At 39.3% G+C, this 24,782-nt stretch overlaps 1 protein-coding gene across 12 annotated transcripts in view; it reads left to right on the forward strand.

The window, feature by feature from the left end:
- The window catches only part of ythdc2 (YTH domain containing 2), a 58,339-nt gene extending 35,104 nt beyond the window's left edge, over positions 1-23,235 (forward strand). For 10 of the 12 annotated variants that reach the window (XM_085926367.1, XM_085926359.1, XM_085926360.1 and 7 more), the window contains 6 exons: positions 1,434-1,553; positions 3,876-4,015; positions 5,052-5,217; positions 5,550-5,756; positions 21,173-21,355; positions 22,667-23,235. In XM_085926367.1, coding sequence (XP_085782493.1) covers positions 1,434-1,553; positions 3,876-4,015; positions 5,052-5,217; positions 5,550-5,756; positions 21,173-21,355; positions 22,667-22,726 — 876 coding nt within the window. In that variant the 3' untranslated portion in view covers positions 22,727-23,235. Of the gene's footprint in view, positions 1-25; positions 124-1,433; positions 1,554-3,875; positions 4,016-5,051; positions 5,218-5,549; positions 5,757-21,172; positions 21,356-22,666 lie in introns of those variants that run through there. The other 2 variants (XM_085926369.1, XM_085926371.1) reach the window with 2 other exon arrangements.
- Positions 23,236-24,782: the final 1,547 nt, after the last annotated feature.

A 24,782-nucleotide genomic window follows, 5' to 3' on the forward strand; every position in this document is an offset into this window, starting at 1 on the left:
GTGCTTTGTCTGGCCCCTCACCTAGGACCCTTCTGCCATGGGTGACCCTACCAGGTGCATGAAGCCCCAGACAACATGGCTCCTAGGATCATAGGGGCACGCAAACCCCTCCACCACGTTAAGGTGACGACTCACGCGACCAATCCTCCCAAATGCTATATAAAATATCTGAGGAAATGCCACAGAGAACATATGGATACAGCATCTGCTGATTGAACTGATTTAATAAAAGGGAGTACCATATTTTCTGGACATAAGGCGCACCTAAAAACCTAAAATTTTCTCAAAAGCCGACAGTGCGCCTTTTAGTCCGGTGCGCCTTATATATGGATCATTTGATGAATTTGTTGATCCATACTGGTTGTACACAGTGCTCTGCCAAGATGTTTTAATACGTTTTAGTACGACCAGTAAATTACAAGGTCTAGGCTATTTCATTTAAAAATAAGCTGCTCTGTTAATGTTTCGAGTAAATTTACGGATCGATATGGAAGGGAAACATAGGTAAGCAGTACCATTGTGTTAGATCAAACTTTAGTCAGTTCCCATCATTTTATAGGTGCTCGTTTGAGAAACGCAATTGTTTACACTTTACTGAGGCTCATGGGAATCTGCAAGCTGAGGCTCATGGGAGTTTGCGGGTGGCTAATGCTAAAGTGATAGCTGCTATACGCACAAGTCTATTTCATGTCAAAATAGGCTGCTCTGTTAATGTTTCGAGTAAATTTTTAGGGATCGATATCGAAGGGAAACATAGGTAAGCAGTACCAATGCGTTAGATCGAACTTTAGTCAGTTCTGATCATTTTATAGGGGATAGTTTGAGAAAGGCGATTGTTTACAGAGGGCTCATTGGTTATTGGCTAGTGGATGCATACCGCAACCCTAGTCAACCTCAGTTTGTTGCAGTATAGCTTCTTTTTATGCGCCTTTTACTCCGGTGCGCCCTATATATGAAATAATTTCTAAAATAAACAATTAAATGAGGGTGCGCCTTATAATCCAGTGCGCCTTTAGGTGCCGAAAATACGGTAGATTAAACCCATGGAAATATAGAAGCAGAAGACTGCGTATCTGAATATATATGTGTGTATGAGTCAATGGCTGTAACAAGTAAATTAATAGTGTTTTGTTTACCCTGCTGTCAGGTTTTATGCAATAGTTACGTCAAACAAAACAATTTAATTTTAATCTTCAAGTAAATTGGAATAAATAGCCTATGTTCTTCGTAATTATTATTGTATTATTGTCCAGTGTAAATTGATGTTTAATCAATATTTAGGAACGCGTAATTTAATCTATCAAATTTACTCAAACAAAAACAAAATATTCTTCTCAAATTGATATTTTTCAGTGAGTGTTTCAATTCAGTAATCTGTTATTTTTGCATTCAGTAATTGCGGGCTGTATTATGACTTTGGAATTTACTGTCAGTCAGCAGAATTGGTGTTTGACATGAGGAACAAGTGGCATAATCTGTTCATCAGGAGAATCTGTTGTCCCTCAAATCCCTGGTCTCAACAAGATGAGATGACCCTTCAAACCCTTGCTTCCGTAAGTCATAATTTTTTCCAATTAAAGAATGTTTTTGTATACTAAATTTTTGTACATTTGCAACAAAAGACAAGAGCTAACTTGGAACACATTCTAACTAGTACTTTGTGTATTTTACAGGAGTGTAAAACTCCACTGCATATCTTTAAATTGTTTCACATATTTTCTTGCTGTAATATTTCACACAATTCTTGATGTAATCTAATTACACAAATAACACATGCAATAGCAAAACATTGTTAAATTAATTCCTCTGTCAATAATAACTGAGCAACGTATTTGTATGTGTATTTTCATGACTTTAAGGCATACTTGATTACAAGCCGCACCAACCAATATTAGGGGAAAATTGTTTTGTTCATATATAAACCGCACCAGAGTATAAACCACAGTTGTTTTAATGTTTAATTACCATTTGTAGGAGGGTATACACAAAGAAGATTGTCAGGAAAGAGATTTTTCTTTTAATTATATTTTTATTATTTATTATGAATTTTTTTATATTAGGGGAAAATCTTGTTTTGTTCATATATAAGCGGCACCAGAGTATAAGCCGCAGGTGTTTTAATGTTTGATTACCATTTGTAGGAGAATATACACAAAGAGGATTGTCAGGAAAGAGATGGTTCTTTGGGGACGCATACCTTTTATTAACGTAACGTTTATTGAAAGAGATGAGGGCGCTCTGCAAACATACAAACATGTATAAATCTCAGCAACGACCATAATAAACTTAATGTGCAGGGAACACTAGCAACACTAACTAATAATAAATAAAATGGGACCACTTACAGGGGTAAAGTTGGCAATACAATACGAGCTACACATACAGCTCCGGAGACATGACCGGGAAATAAATACTGAAAAGGGTGATGCAACAAGATGTCATCAACAGTAGCCCAGTGTCCTCTACTGGCTGGAGGAAACCGCTACAGTACATGAACAGAGTAGTAGATGAGTGTTACCCGAGCGTCCATACTTCGGACTCATCTGACGCATATCTGATTTATACTCTCATACCAAAAAAGTGCGGGTCAGATTTGGAAAAAAAAATCTAAATTGTGCAGTTGACATTCTATGGAAAAAAATCTGATACATGTCACACATAAGCAAAAGATTGAAATCAACCTTCAGTGTGAGCATGGCGTTAAAAAAAAAAGTTTCATCTCTTGTCCGAGCAAGTTCGTGCACATGGTTAAGTAGGACAGCAGTATCCTGAGTAATTTTGTGAAAACCCAATTTACCTTTTATTTTGGAGACATGTTCCAAACCGCAATAGGCATCACTCTTTTGGAATACAAAAGCCATTCAACCTTGTTATCGATAGCCTCTCTTCCTTCTCGTTTAAACCATCTTTCGTCTGTTCAGAATATGCACATATACGTACAGTGGAGCCTCGGTTTTCAAACGTCCAGGTTCTCAAACAAATCGGTATTCGGACAAAAAATTCGAGATTTTTTTGCTTCGGATGCCGGACGAAATTCAGTTGTCGAACCTTGCGAGATGAGCTGAGAGGACCCGCATGCCAACTGACTCCGTTCGTTATTACATTCTCGTTACTCTGAGGATTGCATCAACTGTAATCATGCCTTCAAAGGAAGCAAGTGGGAGCAGTAAAGCCATCCTAAAACACAAAGACGGTCCTAAAACAATGCGACAGTGAGCGCCCGGCGCGCTGCGGTTGGGTGATCGGACCAAATTAAGCTCCCTGCGCACTGAGGTGCACTTAAATTTTGGAAAGTACATCAGGACTTTAAAAATATTTTCTAAATTTCAGTGACGGCACTGTCACAATAATGCGAGGAGCACGGTGCAGTTGCGCGGTCGGCGACGCGCTACGGTTGTGCGTTCGGCGGTGCGGTGCAGTTGCACGATCGGACAAAAATGTGCAAATGAAAAAATGCTTAAAAAGCTTTTTTTTTTTGCTTCGAACGGATTACTTTTTTTTCCATTATCTGTAATGGGAAAACATGATTCGGAATTCGAACGATTCACTTCTCGAACAGCCTTCTGGAATGGATTGTGGTCAAAAACTGAGGCTCCACTGTACTTGTTCTCAATATTTCAAGGTTTGAAAATGACCAAAAGGTTTGTGTTGGTTGGAAATCTTTCTGCGTTTCTCAGATAGCTCGGGTGCGCATTCAATGAAAATATTAGTGCTACTGCAGTATTTTGACCAAAATGCCGCATTTTATTGGAAGAGTTGACAGCTGTTTTAAACGTAAAAATATGCATTCATAGTGTATCTTCTTTAATAGTTAACTAAACTGACACAAATATATACTTACCTAACTTACATATTAGAATTACATGATCCTGTAGGTGCTTACAACAGAAGAGCATGGAGCAGGCTTGATGCAGCCCTCAGGAATAGGCCAGCGTCCCTGTCCTTCAGTGCCAGAGAGCCTTATTCAGAACTCCAAATGGAACCCAAAGTTTACCCGCAACGCCACTGATGACAGGTAATCAGTTAACATGCATTTCAGTCAATTGAATCGTCCTGTTTGAGCACATTCATCAGGAGTTCCTGTTCAGTAGCCAATCATTGTACCCTACAGGACTTTTTTTTTATTTATGCATATTCATGCAGGCCACCTTGAATTTCATGGGGTAAGTATTGTTTAAACCAGTGGTTCACAACCTTCTCTGACTGATGATTTTCTTTTCAATTAGCCAACCACCCACAATCGACTTGTTCTGTCATTATTGTGAACTCACAGCCTTTCCAGCCAGCAGTAACACTTCTTTACTTCCTGTTGTGCAGACCAAATGCTAAAAAGGTCAAAGATGACCAAAATTTTGTGGACGTGAGACTACAGTTTTAGTGTACACTAACTCAAAATATATAACATTTTTCTTTTTTTTTTCTGCGCTCAATACCATCCCCCCCTATCCCCCACCACTCATGGTTTAAATCATTTTCTGAAATGATACTCTACAGAAAGGATTTTTAAGCACTCCCTGTGAATGTATGAAATGTTGTTACTATCATAGTTTATCGTGTATTTTAAACTTGGCAGTTATCTATAGCCTATCACCCACCACTCATGGTTTAAATTATTTTCTAAAATGATACCCTACAGAAAGGGTTTTTAAGCATTCCCTGTGCATGTATGAAATGCTGTTACTATCATAGCTTATCGTGTATTTTAAACTTGTTAGTTATCTATAGCCAGATATATGATACCTTTGGCATAATGGTGATCTATTTTCAAAGCTGGAAGTAAGACTTACGGTTAACCAAAACCACGTCCGTCAGTAGATGAGGTGTGTTCAATGACCACTCACAAAGATAGGACAGCTCACAATTACATAGAAAAAAAACATACATACACATAACAATGACTTGAATTGATTTAACATGACAAGACTCCTTAAAATATCTGATTGTCACTATGTCTTAGTTAGAATTTAATACAAGCAATCATTTGTTGAGTAATGTTATCTTATCTCAACAACACCCCACCACCCCCACTCTCACATTTTTCGTTCCTCCAGATTACCAGGACTCTCAGGCCAATGTCAGAGGAAACCTCATAGCAGTGATAAGTCTTCACTGAGCAAAAATTATCTTGTGGAGCACCATCTCTCTTCCAGCAATTCCACCGCCTCTGTGAGCTTGGACAGTCAGTTTGACAGTTCATTCTCTTCTTTCTCAGAAAAGGTATTCCCAGATTAAAATATCTGTCTGTCTATTCATTGCCTAACTTGCACAACTAATGCAGATTTTTTTTTTGTCCATTCTAAATGATCCAAATTATATATTTCAGAAGCAGAAAATCAAAATAGCTAATTTTCTTATATTTTTGGACAGTGGTACATCACAATTCCCAAACGTAAAAAAAAAACAAAAAAAACTGGATCATACCCATATTATGCCTAAATTATCAGATGGTGATTTCAAGTATGTCCAGTTTAATGTACCCCAAAGACAGTTGTTGATATTTTTATGCAACTTCTTTTTTGCCGGTACTGACTTTATGAGTATTTTACCAGCGTTGCACAAAACAGGTGTTACCACAGCTGGAGTTGTTATCAGCCCGTTACTTCATCATGAAAAGCAGCAACTTGAGGGACATCGAAATTTCTCAGCAAAAAGGCATCTGGTCTACAATCCCAAGTAATGAGCCCAAACTCACCAAAGCCCTCCAGGAGACTGAAGTCATTCTCATCTTTTCTGTTCAAGGCTCTGGACACTACCAGGTGATTTTTTTTCTTCTTCTTTTCACATTATTCTAAATTACAATAATGTTTTTAGCATCCATTCAATTTACTTTCTACTGTATACAGGGATGAGAATTTTCCGCGGATCCGTGGATTTCGGTGTTTTTTTCCGTCGAAAGTATCATTTTCATGAAACGTGTAAATCTGTTGGGAAAATGTTTTTTATACATTAGGGAAGCGGCCAGCCAGCTGGCCGGGCAACGTTAGCCTTGGCAACTCGCGAGCATTTGCCGCCTGCCGTGACGGCATCTTACGGAAATCGACTTGCCTCTGTAAACCTAACTAACTGGCAGCAGTGATGCGAAAACATCCGCCTTATTTTCGGCAGCATTTTGGCGCTACTTTCGTCACATCATTTCCACTTGTTAACTTACGCGGAGAACTAAGTGTTTTTACACCACCACAATGTAAATTTGCGATTGGGTTTTCATCACTTGTAGATTAGTTATTTAGTTAGATCGAGATATATATATATATATATATATATATATATATATATATATATATATATATATATATATATATATATATATATATATAATACACACAGTATTTTTCGGACTAAAAGTCGCTCCGGAGTATAAGTCGCATCAGCCACAAAATGCACAATAAACGGGAAAAAAAAACATATGTCGCACTGGAGTAGAAATCGCATTTTGGGGCAAATTTATTTGACAAAATCCAACACCAAGAACAGACATGAACTAGCAACAACAGGCAAAGCGATACGGTATGCTAACGTGACATAAACACAAGCGAGGAGCTGAGAACGGGCCTGATGTAACATTAACAGTTATCGAAATAACTATAACATAAATAACACCTTTATCAAACCATCTCTGTCACTCCAAATCATTAAATCCATCGATTGAATTCTTCGTCCTTTGTGTAAACTGCTGAGGTTGGACTCGTCGTCAGTTGCAGTTCAAATTATTCCACAGGCCCATATAAAGATATATAAACTATATATTAGATAACGATTATATAAACAACAATTTTATCAAACCATCTGTGTCACTCCAAATCATTAAATCCATCGATCGAATTTGTCGTCCTTTTTGTAAACAACACCCCGTGTGCGCCGCGCCGCTGATGCTGAACTTGTCGTCAGTTGCAGTTCAAATTATTCCACAGGCCCATATAACGATATATAAACTATATATAAAATAGCTATAATATAGACAACAATTTTATCACACCATTTGTGTCACTCCAAATCATTAAATCCATCAATCAAATTCTTTGTCTTTTATGTAAACAACCCCGCGTGTGCACCGTGCCGCTGATGTCGTCAGTTGCAGTTCAAATTACTGTAATCCCTCGCTAGATTGCGGTTCATTTATCGCGGTTTCGCTACATCGCGGATTTTGTTTCCCAAATTAAAAAAAAATAAAATTAAAAATAAAACATTTAAATTGAGGAATTTTATCACGAATGTTGCCCACATGTCAGCAGAAGGCAGGGAGTGCCCACACAATTGCAGTGCATACACTTGTACCTTTTCATAAAAAATTGTTCTAATAATAAGAGTCCTAAAAACACAGTTAAGAGTGTTATACCTTGTTTTAAAAAAACGTTGTGATAATAAAACAGTTCTAAAAACATTTACAGTATGTACACTTGTACCTTGTTATTAAAAGTGTGCAGGGCTCTCCTCCGGACCTTCTATGACTCTGTGGTGGCCTCAGCCATCCTCTACGCTGTGGTCTGCTGGGGTGGGGACAGTACTGATCGGGACAGAATAAGATGGTCAATAGAGCAAGCTCTGTCCTGGGCTGTCCTCTGGACTACATTGAGGTTGTGGGTGAGAGGAGGACGTTGATTAAACTTAAATCCATCATGGACAACACCTCTCACCCCCTCCATGAGATTGTGCAGTCCCCGAGCAGCTTCTTTAGCGGCAGACTTTTGTATCCTCGGTGTAGGAAGGAACGGTTCCGCTGGTGCTTCATTCCCTCTGCTGTCAGACTTTACAACATGCGTGGCACCTGATAAAATTAATGTGTTTCGTCTCAGCGGGTCTTGTGTTTGTCCTTGTTTGTTATTTACCCTTTTTTTTTTAAATGTTGGCACTTGTTTTATTCTTGCACTCGTATTATTCTTGCACTCATATGCGCTGCTGTGAGAAGTGAATTTCCCCGCTGTGGAATGAATAAAGTTCTATCATCATCAAATTCAAAGTTCATTAGGTACTTCATGATGACCATCCGTCTTATCAAAGTTCATGTCCAACAGTCCAAAATGAACGCTGGAAAATCGTGGCCTTCATCCATTCATCCTGTTTCCTCCATCAGAAGACATAATTTATCTATTGGCCGTTGAATCAGACTGTATTTTGTCTTAACCATAACACTCCTCACGAAGCCCTTGGCATCTGGAAATGTTTCAACATCTCGGCCCATAGTCCATGAGTTCCTTGGTGCTGTGTTATGATGACCAGATCCCCTGGACTCAGGTTCATTTTTACATTGTTCCCCTAGCTTTTTTCTTGTAAGAGTGGGAAATACTATTTGCTCCAATGTCTCCAGAAGAGATCAGGAAGATATTGTGTTTGTCTCCATCTCTTTCTTGTGTATTGATCATTTTTCTCAAAAACTCCTGGTGGCATAGTTGTTTTTGCCTTCAGCTGAAGCAAATGGTTTGTGGTTCCAAATCATTTAGATCACTTGACACTGTAGTTATTGGTCGGTCATTCAGGATGGCTTCTACCTCACATCGTGCGGTCGACAGAGTTTCATCCTCCAGTGTTTGTTGTTTTAGAGCAGATGTGAGGGTCTTTTTGACTAGTCTGATCAGTCTCTCCCAGACTCCACCGTGGTGGGCTCCAAAAGGGGGGTTAAAAATCCATTTTATTCCTTCTGTTAGAAAGTTATTTTGCATTTCTGATGATCTAGTTCTTTCAGAGCTTCTTGTAGTTCTCTTTGAGCCCCAACAAAATTTGTCCCACAGTCAGTTCTGATATTTATAATGGCTCCTCTTCTGCAGATGAATCTGAGTATAGCATTTTGCAAGAGTCTGTGGTTAGGAAATTTGCCATTTCCAAGTGGATAACCCGACTCACTTGCATCGCAGAAGTGATGCAGCTCAGCGGTCTCCACTGGGTCAAAGTTTTCAGGCTTTATGCATCTAGGTACTTTAAACTCCCGTAATTGGTCTAACTCCCCGACCTATCTCTGCCAGGGTCTTGCAAAGTCCTGTAGAATAACTTGATCCCATCCATATTTTGATTTGCAGAGTTCCTGGAGTAGTTGTTTGGCTTTCAAAATGAAAGGAGCGAGAAAACCTAAAGGGTCATAAACTGAACTCACAGTAGAGAGTTTCCCTCTAGCAGGCCGGCCGGCCGTTTACAATAACCTTAAAACTTAAGGTGTCATTGTGGGTGTTCCACTGTATTCCAAGTGCTGGTTCAATGGAGATTTGTTCTGCCATCCTTTGTCTGTCAAGGTCCAGTTCCTTGACTGCTTTTGCTCTGTGGTGTACAGGAATGCTTGTTAACACCTCATTGTTATTGCTGACCCATTTTGTCAATGTGAAACCTCCCTGGCTTCAGGCTTCAGTTAGATCTTTGACAAGCTTGATGGCTTGGTCAGTTGTGGCCACAGATCAAAGACAATCATCTCCATAAAAGTTAGTTTTGTTTGTTTTCATCACTTCATCAGAGTAGTGGTGCTGATTGCCATCAGCAGTTTGATGCAGGGCAAAATTGGCAATGCTAGGGGATGACACAGCGCCAAAGAGATGAACGTTCATCCTGTAAACACAAAGTGGTTTCGTGATATCACCCTCTGGCCACCACAAAAACCTAGGGAAGTCTCTCTCCTTTTCTTCAACATGCACTTGATAAAACATCGCCTCAATGTCTGCCATAACTGCTATTTGTTCTTGTCGAAATGTTAATAGCACTCCAATGTGGGTGTTTAAGTCTGGACCTTGGAGAAGCTCCTTATTCAGAGATTGTCCTTGAAAGGAGGATGTACAGTCGAACACCACGCTCAGTTTGAGCTTTCGTTTGTGGTTAACACCATGATGTGGGATTTACCACACATGCCCATCCTGTCTGTGAAGCTGCTGAGGTGGAGCTTTTTCTGCATAACCTTTTTTTGAGAATGTCCTCCATAAAGGAGGTGTATTTTTTGGCATATGTTCTATTCCTCTTGATCCTTTTCACAAGGTACAGTGTGCGTTCTTTTACCACATGATAGTTATCAGGCATGACCTTGGCTTTATCCCTGAAGGGCAGTGGTAGATGATAATGGCCATCTTAAAGGAATGCTGAGCCGGATGCAATCTCCATGAAACGTTTATCCTCATCTGACATCTCATACATGTTTTCAGAGAAATTCTAGTTATATTGTCTGATGAGTAAATCATTCAACTCAACAACAGATATTCTATTACTTGACACTGCAATGGGCCCAGATTCTGCACCACTCTCAACATTGAGTGGTCCGGTTACCAGCCATCCTCGTAAAGTCTGGACTGCATAGGGTCCGTTTTCATGACTGTTTATTATGTTCCACGGCTCCATTGCTCGATGAACATCGATTCCAATGAGGAGGTCAATATCCGAATATATATTAATCTTCTTTTCCAATTTTGCTTAAATTATCTTTCAACAGGCAACCAAAACAATGTCCATGACTTCTTAGGAATTCAACCTTGTTGTCATGTGCCTCTGCTTTGAAAAGTGAGCAATCAATCAGAGCATGTCTCCCTTGGCATAATGAGACCTGTTGAGATTTGAGACGGTTTGGAGTGGGGTTTTGGGTATGGCACCTAATTGCACAAATTTCACATTGCTTTCCATTGTTCCTGGTTCATGGTGGGAATCATAATACTCATTCATGGTGTCATCTGGAGCCTCCTGGCTCCCCTCATCATCACTTTGGACTATTTTTATTTTAGCAGCTAATGCAGCAAGGTCTGCATCCAACTCAATTTTTTCCATCTTTGATTTCAATTTTAATTCCTCCAATTGCAAAGTTTGTTTTTCTTTCAATACAGCATCTCGTGCCAGTGCAGCAGCCTGATCTGCCTTGGCCTTCTTAAATGCTGAGGAGACTGACAAGGCAGGGCTAGACTTTGATCCTCGTGATACATTTGATCTGCATGATACATTTGACATGCTGTCCTGTGGTCCAATCTTTGACTGTGCAATTTCTCATTTCCATGTTTCCACCTCTTTAATGAAATAATTCAGGTTAATTATCCTGGGTTCATACGTACCAGACAATAATCGTTTTCCTCCTGCAATAAGAGTTCTTGCGCAGACTCGTGCCCATTTGTAAATTCATCCACAGTTCCTTTAAACACTTCAAATGTGTCACTGACTTTATAAACATTTCCAACATTAGTCATCAAAGCCTTAATTTCATTTAATTTTCTTGTACATGCCCCCAATCTGGCTCTGCGTGAGGCAGAGCACGACTTCCACACGTCTTCCCCAGCTGCGGGCTCAATTGCACTCTCAAGTGTGTCCGACAGATTACCACACAAATTCCTTCAATTTCCGTTTAGTTGATCCTTAAACATCCTTCCATCATTCCGTTTTGTTGCAGTCCACATCCACAATACTCAACTTTGCATTCCACAGTCCCAATTGTTTCCTTGTAACGCAGCAGCGCTTTCATTCCTAAAGGCGATCAGCTGTTTTTACTCACGGCTTCCTCATCTGACAGCGGGTGATCGCTTGGATGCGTGGACTCTCCGAATTAATTTCCTTGGAGTCTTCAGTGGAGTTTTTTAAACTTATGGCCACTCTTGCATTCCAAAAATTGTCACCACAAAAATAAAAGAGTAGCTTGTAAGGACGAGGTCTTAAACCCACTAAACCGAAAAGCACTCGCGGAGATAGTTCTTCAATCAAAAAAAAAAAGGGTACCGTAATTTTCGGACTATTAGTCGCTCCGGAGTATAAGTCGCACCACCCATAAAATGCACAATAACGTGAAAAAAAACATATATAAGTCGCTCCGGAGTATAAGTCGCACTTTTGGGGCAAATGTATTTGTCAAAATCCAACACCAAAAACAGACACGAACCAGCAACAACAGACTAAACGATACGGTATGCTAACGTGACATACACAAACGAGAGGCTGAGAACGGGCCTAACGTAACATTCAGAGTTATTCAAATGATTATTACATAAATAACACAATTATCAAACCATCTGTGTCACTCCAAATCATAAAATACATCGATCATGGATCGTGTAAACAATGCCGCGTACGCGCGCCGCCGGACTCGTGATTTGCATGTCTAATTATTCCACAGACCCATATAATGATATATAAAGTATATTGCAAATAACTATCATATAGCAACAATATTACCAAACCATCTGTCACTCCAAATCATAAAATACATCGATCATCGATTGTGTAAACAATGTCGCGTACGCGCGCTGTCGGACTCGTGATTTGCATGTCTGGCGTGATGTGTGCTCGCATGCTGTCCATCACAAGCAGAGCTTGCATCCTAAATTGCATTGCTGCCCCTACTGTTATTATTTTTTTTTTTTTTAACATCACCACACTAAATTCTCCTCACCAAACCTGTGCTTTTTAAAAACTCAAAAAAACAGCGCTTTCCCCTCCCAGTTGTTGCGTCACGGCCAATGGTGAAATTTAAATCACCCTTGTTCAGTTTAGTTTGAAAATAACTATATTTCTTTTTCAGTTGTTTTTTTTTGTTTTGTTTATTTGTTTCATGAACTTGAATATTGTACTTTAAAGTGTGAATTGCTTTATTCGTTTTTTCAGTGTATTAAAAATAATATGTGAGGTGATCAACTGTACTAGTAAGTAATGTGTTAATGATCAAGTAAATTTTTTTGAAAAAAAACACACAAGTCGCTCCTGAGTATAAGTCGCCCCCCCCCCACCCAAACTATGAAAAAAAACGCGACTTATAGTCCGAAAATTACGGTAGTTATTTACATTGAACATAAATCTCCGGGTTTACTTTCATACAAGAAAAATAAAACAATAAAACATAATCTAGTAATGACTTTAATGATTCTAGTGATCTTAGTGCTTTTAGTGGTTGAAAATACTTTGTCACTATTCCTCCTTCAAAACCAAGCAAAGCCAAAAGGAAAAGAAACACCTGTCCTAATTCCCTCATTATAAGTAGGAGGTGGCTGCAAAGGAGGAGGAGACCTGACTGGCGCTGGCCTTATCTGGCTTCACATATAGAACAGAAATAATTTATAGGCCACACCACAAATGATGATGATGTTAATACTATCAATATAGGAAATTAACTAGGCTCCTATATATATATATATATATATATATATTTATAGTATTTTTCGGACTAAAAGTCGCTCCGGAGTACAAGTGGCATCAGCCATAAAATGCACCATGAAGGGGAAAAAAAACATAAGTCGCACCGCAGTTTAAGCCGCATTTTGGGGGAAATTTATTTGACAAGAAGAACAGACATGAACCAGCAACAACAGGTTAAACGATACGGTATGCCAACGTGACTTAAACACAGATGAGGAGCTGAGAACGGGCCTGACGTAACATTAACAGTGATTCAAATATCTATAACATAAAGAACACGTTTATCAAACCATCTGTGCCACTCCAAATCATTAAATCCATCGAATTCTTCATCCTTTGTGTAAACAACGCCGCGTGTGTGGCGCGCTGTTGGGTCTAAATATCATCAGACACTACATCACATGCTAGAACAAAGAGAAGACAACCAGGATGAGTTTACTCGCGAGGAGAACGATAGAGAAAGGAAGCTCAGTTACAATCTCCACCAATTCTGAGTTCCTCCTCCACGTGCTCCTCTTTTTAATGTTTTGGTTGCCCTGGTTACAGAGGCGTTGCTACACTAAAGGGAGGGGAGCTCGTGGCTGTAGCAACACTGATAAGCTAAGGAATGTAGTGTAGTCTGATTTAGCACTTGTCGGCCCATGCCCCCCGCAGTGGAGTCGTAAAGTCTGATTTCTTCACCCAACCAGTTGTCTTCTCCATTGGGCGGCCGACTCCTCCTCGACTGTGATCAGATAACTTGAAGCACCTTGAATGCCGCTTACCTGTGGAACAATGCAACTAAACCGTTGCTAAGTTTATCTTCTTAGTAAACTAACACAACACATAATAATAATGATATCTAGCCCTACTTAAACATTTCAACACATATTAAGTAAATATAAGGTAACTGGTATAAAGTTCCTTAAACGAACATTGAGTAAATATGGGATAACTTTAATGTGATTACTTCAAACTGTATATAACCAGTTTCGATCATCTACAATCTATTAATCAAAGCTACAGTTAACTAAAAGGAATGAAGTCCCTTTAAACTAATCAAAGAACATCTTGCCTATACAAAGAAGCCCTGCTCATTGTCAGTGAAGACTTCTTACAGAACAAACACAAAAGTACCATAAGGACAGGAAGCAACCATAAGGCTGACGGGGATCAAAAGACATTCCTTGAACTAAATAGGAAGCATTTAGTTCAAAGAAGAGTAGTAAACCCGTAAAAGATAAGGTCCCCTGGTCTGGCAGGCCAAGGCTTTCCCGAGATTACTCCAACACACGCCGCAGAGGTCGGACCCGTCGTGAGTTGCAGTTCAAATTAGTCCACAGGCCCATATAACTAGATATAAACTATATATCAAATAACAATAACAATTTTATCGAACCACCCGTGCCACTCCTAATCATTAAATCCATTGGAATCTTTGTCCTTTGTTTAAACACCAGCGCTTCTAACCCCGGTGTGTGCGCCGCTGACGTCAGTTGCAGTTAAACTTATTCCACAGGCCAATATAACTATATATAAACTATATATCAAACTATAATATAAACAACAATTTTATCGAACCATCTGTGTCACTCCAAATCATTAAATCCATCGAAATATTCGTCCTCTGTGTCACTTTAAAAAAAAAAAAAAAAACAGCTGTTTACTCCAGAACTCCATGCACCGTTGACGTCAGACTTGTCGTCAGTTGCGGCTCCAATTATTCCACAGGACCATATAACTAGATATAAACTATGTATCAAATAACAATAATATAAACAACACTTTTGTCGAACCATCCGTGTTCCTCCAAATCATTAAAAACATCAAAATCTTCGTCCTCTGTGTCATTTAAAAAACCCTCAAAAAACAGCTGTTTACTCCGGAACTCCATGCACCGCTGACGTCAGACTTGTCGTCAGTTGTGGCTCCAATTATTCCACAGGACCATATAACTAGATATAAACTATGTATCAAATAACAATAATATAAACAACATTTTTATCGAACCATCCGTGTCACGTCAAATCATTATATCCATTGGAATCTTCGTCATTATCACGACTAGAAGCATGAGGCGATTTCTTAACCCTCCTGAAGTTGCGCAGATTGTCCAACTCCTCCAGGATGACACATCCATGCGTGCTGTTGCAAGAAGATTTGGTGTGTCTCCCAGTACAATCTCCAGAGCATGGAGGAGATTCCAGGAGACAGGCAGTTACTCTAGGAGAGCTGCACAGGGCCGTAGACGGTCCTCATCCTATCAGCAGGACCGATATCCGCTGCTTTGTGCAAGGAGGAACAGGTTGAGCACTGCCCGAGCAGTGCCCTGCAGAATGACCTTCAGCAGGCTACTGGTGTGAATGTTTTTGCCCAAACAGTCAGAAACAGACTTCACGAGGGTGGCCTCAGGGCACGACGTCCTGTAGTGTGCCCTATGCGCACTACTCATCACCGTGGAGCTCGATTGGCATTTGCCAAAGAACACCAGAATTGGCAAGTCCGCCACTGGCACCCTGTGCTTTTCACAGATGAGAGCAGGTTTACCCTGAGCACCTGTGATAGACGTCAAAGGGTCTGGAGAAGCCAAGGAGAGCGCTATGCTGCCTGCAACATCATTCAGCATGACCGGTTCGGTGGTGGGTCAGTGATGGTCTCGGGAGGCATTTCCATGGAGGGACGAACAGACCTCTACAGGCTAGAGAACGGCAGTCTGACTGCCATTATGTATCGGGATGAAATTCTTGCACCCATTCTCAGACCCTACGCTGGTGCAGTAGGTCCTGGTTTCCTCCTGATCCACGACATTCCCGGCCTCATGTGGCAAGAGTATGCAGACAGTATCTGGAGGATGAAGGAATTGACACAATTGAATGGCCCTCACGATCACCTGATCTGAACCCGATAGAACAGCTTTGGGACATAATGTTTTGGTCCATCAGACGCCGCCAGGTTGCTCGTTAGACTTTGCAGGAGCTCACTGATGCCCTTATACAGATCTGGGAGGACTTCCCACAAGACACCATCCGTCGTCTTATTAGGAGCATGCCGCGACGTTGTCAAGCATGCATACAAGCATGTGGGGGCTACAGAAGATATTGAAAAGAGTTTTGAATTGCAGAAATTGAATCTAAGCAAAATGGACCAGCCTGCCACATAATTTTTTCGCTTAGATTTTTGGGGTGTCTATATACTGGGCCCTCTGTAGGCTGAAAACTTATTTCCATCAAAAGATGTGGCATTATTTTGTTCCTGAGACATTAAACTGTCCATATCAGTATAGATATCCAACTTTTTTTTTTTCACCATTGAAATCTGATGTTTTCAAAGTGTTCCTTTGATTTTTTTTGAGCAGTGTGTATATATATATATATATATATATATATATATATATATATATATATATATAAAATATGGAATATGGAATATGTCGTGGGATAGTAGGAAATGAAATTTTGATTTCTTTGTGTCTTGACATGTGAAGAAATTGACAATAAAGCAGACTTTGACTTTTTTAATTTATTAATTTACTAATTTATTCAATAAAATCCAACCCCAAGAACAAAAATGAACGAGAAACGATACAGTATGCTAACGTGACATAAACACAAATGAAAAGCTGAGAATGGGCCTGAGGTAACATTAACAGTTATCCAAATAACTATAACATAAATAACACGTTCATCAAACCATGTGTCACTCCAAATCATTAAATCCATCGATCAAATTCGTCAGCCTTTCTGTAAACAACGCCACGTGTGGGGCGCACCGCTGACGTCAGACTTGTCGTCAGGTGCGGTTCAAATTATTCCACAGACCCATATAACGATATATAAAGTACATATCAAATAACTCATATCAACAACAATATTATCAAACCATTGGTGTCACTCCAAATCATTAAATCCACCAATCGAATTTCCTCATCCTTTATTTAAACAACGCCGCGTGTGCGCCGCTGACGGTTGACGACGATCGTCGTCAGTTGCAGTTAAAATTATTCCACAGGCCCATATAATTATAAACAACAATCTTATCAAACAATCTCTGTCACTCCAAGTCATTAAGTCCTTTGAATTACTCAAATTTTGTACGAAAAGCTTAACAGATGTTAACAGTTAGATCCATCAGTGGGTTGGAACTTGACAAACTGATATAAATTGTGGTAGAGATAATGCGGAAGGGTGTCCCACTGATGCTGTTGAAGTGAATTGTGAAACACCCGTTTTGCTATTACTTGGTAATTCTCTCCCAAAGAGACAGCAACAGCAGCAAGCTGCCTGCCTGGGCATCTAACTCCTAAAAAAAAGAAAAAGAAACAAAGTACTTAAATTTAGTTTAAAATGAAAATGCAGAAGCAAAGTAGGTGTTGTGACCAATCAACCCACAGATTTCTGGTATAGCTGAAAGACTATCTAGGATGCATTAAAAGATATTTAAAGCTATTCTAGACTTATGCCTAATTAACACCAACTGTGGAATGTTGCGCTGTCCATACGGAATCAATTCACACAGACTGGTGCATGTTTTGAAAATTGCAAGGGATAGTGAGAAAAATATAAATTGGTACCGTAAAAAATTGCATCATCATACGGTATTTTTCGGACTCTAAGTCGCAGTTTTTTCATAGTTTGGCTGGGAGTGCAACGTACCGTATTTTTCGGACTAAAAGTTGCTCCGAAATATACGTCGCATTAGCCATAAAATGCACATTAAAGTGAAAAAAAAACATATATAAGTCGCTCCGGAATATAGGTCGCATTTTGAACACCAAGAACAGACATGAACGAGCAACACCAGGCTAAACGATACGGTACGCTAATGTGACATAAACACAAATGAAGAGCTGAGAGCGGGCCTAACATAACATTGACAGTTATCCAAATAACTATAACCTAAATAACACCTCTATCAAACCATCTGTGTCACTCCAAATCATTAAATCCATCGATCGTCCTTTATGTAAACAATGCCGGGTGTGCGCCACGCCACTGACGTCAGTTGCAGTTCAAATTATTCCACAGGCCCATATAAATTATATATCAAATAACTATTATACAAGCAACAATATTATGAAACCATCTGTGTCACTCCAAATCATTAAATCCATCGATCGACCTTTGTCAACCCGGGTGTGCGTTGCGCCGCTGATGTCGGACTCGTCTCAGTTGGAGTTCAAATTATTCCACAGGCCCCATATAATTATAAACAACAATTTAATCAAACAATCTGTCACTCCAAGTCATTAAATCCTGTGATCGAATCCTTTGTCCTTTATGTAAACATCGCCACGTGTCACTTGCAGTTCAAATTACAGTAATCCTTTGCTACATCACGGTTCGTTTATTGCGGTTTCACGACATCGCGGATTTTTAAATTTTAAAAATTTGTGAATAATTTCACATATAAGTCACTCCTGAGTATAAATCGCCCCCCCACCCAAACTACGAAAAAAACATGAATTATAGTCCGAAAAATATAAATATAAATAAGTATATATAAACTACCGTAATTTTCGGACTATAAATTGCGGTTTTTGTCATAGTTTGGGTGGGGGGGACTTATACTTAGGAGCGACTTATATGTGATTTTTTTTCACAAATTTTCAAAATTCAAAAATCCGCGATGTAGTGAAACCGCGATAAACGAACCGCGATGTAGCAAGGGATTACTGTCATTTGAACTGCAAGTAACGTCACCCGTGCCGTGCGGCGGTTGTTTACTTAAAGGGCAAAGAATTCGATCACGGGATGACGAAGATGACAAAGGGCCCCACGTACTACCGGCATCATTAGCGGCTTTGTTCGTAAGTGACACGGAGGACGAAGAGTTTGAAGGATTTGATGATTTGGAGTGACACAGAAGGTTTGAAAAACTATTATGGCTTTTCGCACGCCCGGTCCTTCTCGACGGAAGCTCTCTTTCACTTCCGTGGATGGAAGTCGGGGGCCGACGCTCGGCCGATGGCTGTCCGAGAACGGTGGATGGGGCTCGGACATGGCTTTTACGCACACCCGGTCATACTCTATGGAGCTTTCTTTCACCTCCGTGGATGAAAGTCGGGGACCGGCGCTCGGCCGGGTGGCTGTCCGGGGACGGTGGATGGGGCGCGGACATGGCTTTTACACACGCCTGGTCCTATTTTATGGAGCTCTCTTCCACCTCCGTGGCTGGAAGTTCAGTAGTTGTTGGCTCGTTGAACTCTTGTTTTGTTAAATAAAGAGCCATTTACCAAACCCACGTCTTTCCTGGTATTTTGTCAACGCTACAATATAGTTATATACTAGATCTCTGCAGCGCACGCGGTGCGTTGTTGACATAAAGAACGAGGAATTTGAACGATGGATTTAATGATTTGGAGTGACACAGATGGTTTGATAATATTGTTGTAATATGATAGTTCTTTGAAATACACTTTATATATTGTTATATGGGTCTGTGGAATAATCAGAAATGCAATTTACAACAGGTCCGACGTCAGCATATGCGGCTCATATACGGCATTGTTTACCTAAAGCAAGATTGATGGATTTAATGAATTGTAGTGACACAGATGGTTTTATAAACGTGTTATTTATGTTATACTTAATTGAATAACTCTGAATGTTACGTCAGGCCCGTTCTCAGCTCCTCGTTTGTGTATATATCACGTTAGCATACCGTATCGTTTAGCCTGTTGTTGCTGGTTCATGTCTGTTCTTGGTGTTGGACTTTGACAAATATATTTGCCCCAAAAGTGCGACTTATACTACGGTGCGACTTATGTATGTTTTTTTTTTCACTTTATTGTGCATTTTATAGCTGGTGAGACTTACACTCCGGAGCGACTTACAGTCCGAAAATTACAATATATATCAAACTACAATATAAACAACAATTTTTTCGACCCATCAGTGTCACTCCAAATCATTAAATCCATCGAAATCTTCGTCCTCTGTCTCACTTAAAAAAAAAAAAAAAAAAAAAAAAAAACAGCTGTTGACTACAGAACTTGTCGTCTGTTGCGGCTCCAATTATTCCACAGATCTACATGTATAACTATATTGTAGCATTATCAAAGTACCAGGCAAGATGTGGGTTTGGTAACAAGCTCTTTATTTCACAAAACAAGAGCTCAACATATGAGCCAACACACAGTGCTATAAGCAAGCGCCCTGGATCGCTCTTAAACCTTACGCGATCATGCAGCGACTTTACATGCATATTCGAATCGAACACTGAGGAGGAAGATTTTGCTGGTTCCAGTGGACAGGAGGAAGACAAAGACGGCTCTCTGTGACTTTGTTGACTGGTATGTTTGTTTGTTTGTTTGTTTGTTTGTTTTTTACCTCGCCTAGTTAGTGCTGTTACTTTTGTGTTTACAACAAAATGTTAATGTTATTAAAACGTGAGCCCAGCTAGTGCTGTTACTTCCGTGTTTACAACTAAATGTTAATGCTTTTGAAACTTTAGCCCAGCTAGTTCTGTTACTTCCGTGTTTACAACAAAATGTTAATGTGATTAAAACTTTAAAAAGGCTTTCTGTGTACTGTCTTTCTTTGTAAATAACTCGTGCGCACGTGTGGCTTCTCGTCCGGTGTAAGTATAAAATGAAAAAAATCACGAATTTTAGCTGGTGTGGCTTATGGTCCGGTGCGGCTTATAGCATGAAATTTACGGTAATACTATTTGATCTGATACCTCGAAGATTGCTTCCCAAATTTTAAACAACAATCAAATTTATCATTTCAAAAGGCAATCTATAATGGTATTGACTAAGATTGCTTCCCAAATTTTAAACATCAACAGCAATCTATAATGGTATTGATTCGCCATTGGTGAATAGAAGGAACACTGTGCCTCTAACGTCTTATTTCGCAGAGCTAATAAATTACATAATCATGAATTGATCTGTAAGTTAAATTACGGACAATCGCAAAATGTGCATAAAATATCATTCAGAACATCAAATACTATTCATCAAATCATGTAGAAATTCACCAGTTCTGATCCATCGCAAGGGGTTGCCATTTTGCCTTGTACTGCCAATTGCTGTTGACTGAAAGTGACATCACAATGCCTAAGAGCTCAGGTAATAACGGTCACAGAACGTTCACTTTGTGCATTATTGCTTTTTAATTTTCAGGGATATGCTCGCATGTCTTCACCTATTACTTACACCAGTTACCAAGATATGGAGTTTGGGCGATTAGGAGGAGTTTTTAGTGTGGAGTGGATCTGCAAGGAAAATTTAAATTTCCAGTACACTCAGCATATCCTCAACTCAATGAACGGCAACAAGAAGGTTCAAATCAGCAGAGACGGACAGGTGAGTTTGTGCTGTTCTGTTTTATAAAGAAAACGGGTGAACGTACAGTCTGGAATGCAATACATTCTTTGACCTACTGTTATAGTTTGATATATAGTTTATATATACCGTATTTTTCGGACTATAACTCGCGTTTTTTTTTCATAGTTTGGGTGGCGGGGGCAACTTATACACAGGAGTGACTTATATGTGAAATTATTCACAAATTTTCAAAATTCAAAAATTTGCGATGTAGTGAAACCGCAATAAACAAACCATGATGTAGCAAGGGATTACTGTATTTGAACTGCAATTGACAGGCGCAGCGCACACGTGGCGGTGTTTACATAAAGGACAAAGGTTTCGATCACGGGATTTAATAACTTGGAGTGACAGAGATTGTTTGATAAAATTGTTGTTTATAATTATATGGGGCATGTGGAATAATTTGAACTACAACTGAGAGGAGTCCGACGTCAGCGGCGCACTCCCGGCATTGTTGACATAAAGAACGATTGATGGATTTAAAGATTTGGAGTGACACAGATGGTTTGATAATATTGTTGCTTGTATAATAGTTAATTGATATATAATTTATATATTGTTATATGGGCCTGTGGAATAATTTGAACTGCAACTGACGTCAGCGGCGTGGCGCACACCCGGCATTTTTTACATAAAGGACGATCGATGGATTTAATGATTTGGAGTGACACAGATGGTTAGATAAAGGTGTTATTTATGTTATAGTTATTTGGATAACTGTCAATGTTATGTTAGGCCCATTCTCAGCTCTTTGTTTGTGTTTGTCACGTTAGCATACCGTATCGTTTAGCCTCTTGTTGCTCATTCATGTCTGTTCTTGGTGTTGGATTTTGTCGAATAAATTTTCCCCAAAATGCCACTTATACTCTGGAGCAACTTATATATGTTTTTTTTTTTCACTTAATTATGTATTTTATGGCTAATGCGACGATTTTTAGTCCGAAAATACGGTAAGTTGCTCCTGAGTATAAGTATGAAACTTATAGTCCGAAAAATACTGTATAATGATGCAGTTTTTACCCATTTCTGTTTTTCTCACTATCACTTGCAATTTTCAAAACATGCACCACAGTCTGTGTGAATTGATTCTGTATGGACAGCGCAACATTCCTCAGTTAGTGTTAATTAGGCATAAGTCTAGAATAGCTTCAAACATCTTTTAATGCATACTAGATAGTCTTTCAGCTATACCAGAAATCTGTGATTGATTGGTCACAACACCTACTTTGCTTCTGCATTTTCATTTTAAACTAATTTTAAGTACTTTGTTTCTTTCTTTTTTGTTAGGAGTTAGATGCCCAGGCAGGCAGATTGCTGCTGTCTCTTTGGGAGAGAATTACCAAGTAATAGCAAAATGGGTGTTCACACTTCACTTCAACAGCATCAGTGGGACACCCTTCCGCATTATCTCTAGCACAATCAGTTTGTCAAGTTCCAAACCACTGATGGATGTAACTGTTAACATCTGTTAAGCATTTCGTACAGAATTTGAATAATTCAAAGGAATATAACGCGGCAGTAACTGCAATTGAAGACAACAGTATGGGGACAGGTTTGGAATGTTCATGTCTCATGTGTTTCGTCTGTTTAAAGTTGCCGCTTAGATTGTTTACTGTTTGTATTCCAGGTATAGAGTGTGTGTACTTATTTTTTACAATGTTATGTCCATAAAATACAGGAAAGTTAAATACTGCCCTTTTGCATATTTCAATTTTATGATGTTTTAGTAATTCTACTATGCCTTTGAAATCGTTTCAAATAACATTCTGCTGGCAATATTTGAATCCAAGGAATGTTTGTCCATTCACTGTTTCCATACTATATTCATAGATAAATAAATTATAGTTTGTTATTCACAGTGTTGATGTTTGATGTTATATACTGTATTCATTAGATGGCATTACATAACTGTAGCACGGTTCCCTCTGTGCTTGGGTGAAATTTCTCAGATGAGGCAGCAATAATGTTACATATAAGTTGTTTTTAGCTATATTTGTGGGCTTTAAAGGCAGTGTATCATAATTTGAGGAATGGGTGAGGTTAGTATCAAACAGGACATGACATGAGATGTGCAACCTAACCCCTGTAAAGAATTCAAGTGTAAATGAGAGGATTGTCCAGGAAACGGTCAAGATATTGAGAATGCCCCCCACTCACAGACACACACACACACACACTGCCTGCCACTGCCTTTTATTGAGGTCCTGCAAACAACATCCTGCACAGATAGAAGCTCCGACAGCGACCCCCACCGTCTACAATGACCTGTTACAATCTTCTCTCCCACCACAACGGAATGTTCACAACAGTCACTTGCATGATTCAGTCAACTAATCCAGTGTTTCCCAACCACTGTGCCGCGGCACACTGGTGTGCCGTGAGATGTGCCGTGAGAGATGTTCAGCTGTGCCGTGGGATTGTCCAATATTAATTATGGAGCACATTATAAACAGGATCGCCAAACCACTGGTCAGTTCGCGTAAGGCCTGGTCAGCCACTTGCTAATCGTGCATGCGTGGAGAATCGGAGAATCCTGAGATTTCATGTTGTCGGTCTGATTGTATTGCATCAGCACATATTCAGTTTATGTGTGTGTTGCTGTGTGCTTTTGCTAACAGTGACAGACACTATGACGGGTGTGGTGTGTTTGTGGTCCAATGGAAATCAGAGTATGCAGTTCAACCAGAGAACCTGGATTGTTAATTTTTCACCAACATAAAATACACAGTCGAGACACCGCGACAGTGATAGCCACTCAGCTGCTGTCAGAACAGCAGAGCGTTTTTAAAAGTGACATTGTTCTTATTGTCGGAATAGTTATCGCGCTAGTCTAAAACAGTAAAAGTCATGTTGATTCTTTTGGATTTTTAATCACTTTCAGTAGTTTATTTCTTACACTGTCAACATTAAAAAAAAACTCACTTATCTAAAAAAAATACAATTAAAAGAATATTTAGTGTTTATTTTTATTCAATTATTCGACTCTTCATACATATATAGGAATAGGTCTCTCGTTGTAATATAACAGATTTTAATATAAAAGCTGGTGTAACACTTAACAGATTTTTGTTGGTGGTGTGCCTCGAGATTTTTTCCAATGAAAAGGTGTGCCGTGAATGAAAAAAGATTGGGAAACACTGACTAATCAACCATTGTACACTATGTGCATGTGAAACTAAATACATTCATTTGAATTAATTAAATATTAACTAAATCAAGTGGAAACAAAATGCCACATCTTTATAGGTCAGTGGGATACATTACATATGTTTCTGTCTAATTTTACTATCTGATATACTTATAATTCGATATATCTAATTCGTTATCCTATTTTTATTTTCCTCACTTAAGAAATCAATAATTTCCAAATTGGAGGTATCGAATTTGGCTCAACTTTTAGGTA

This window comes from Syngnathus leptorhynchus, chromosome 12 (genome assembly GCF_054491065.1).
Source record: "Syngnathus leptorhynchus isolate UIUO chromosome 12, UIUO_Slep, whole genome shotgun sequence".
In the NCBI taxonomy this organism is placed as follows: domain Eukaryota; kingdom Metazoa; phylum Chordata; class Actinopteri; order Syngnathiformes; family Syngnathidae; genus Syngnathus; species Syngnathus leptorhynchus.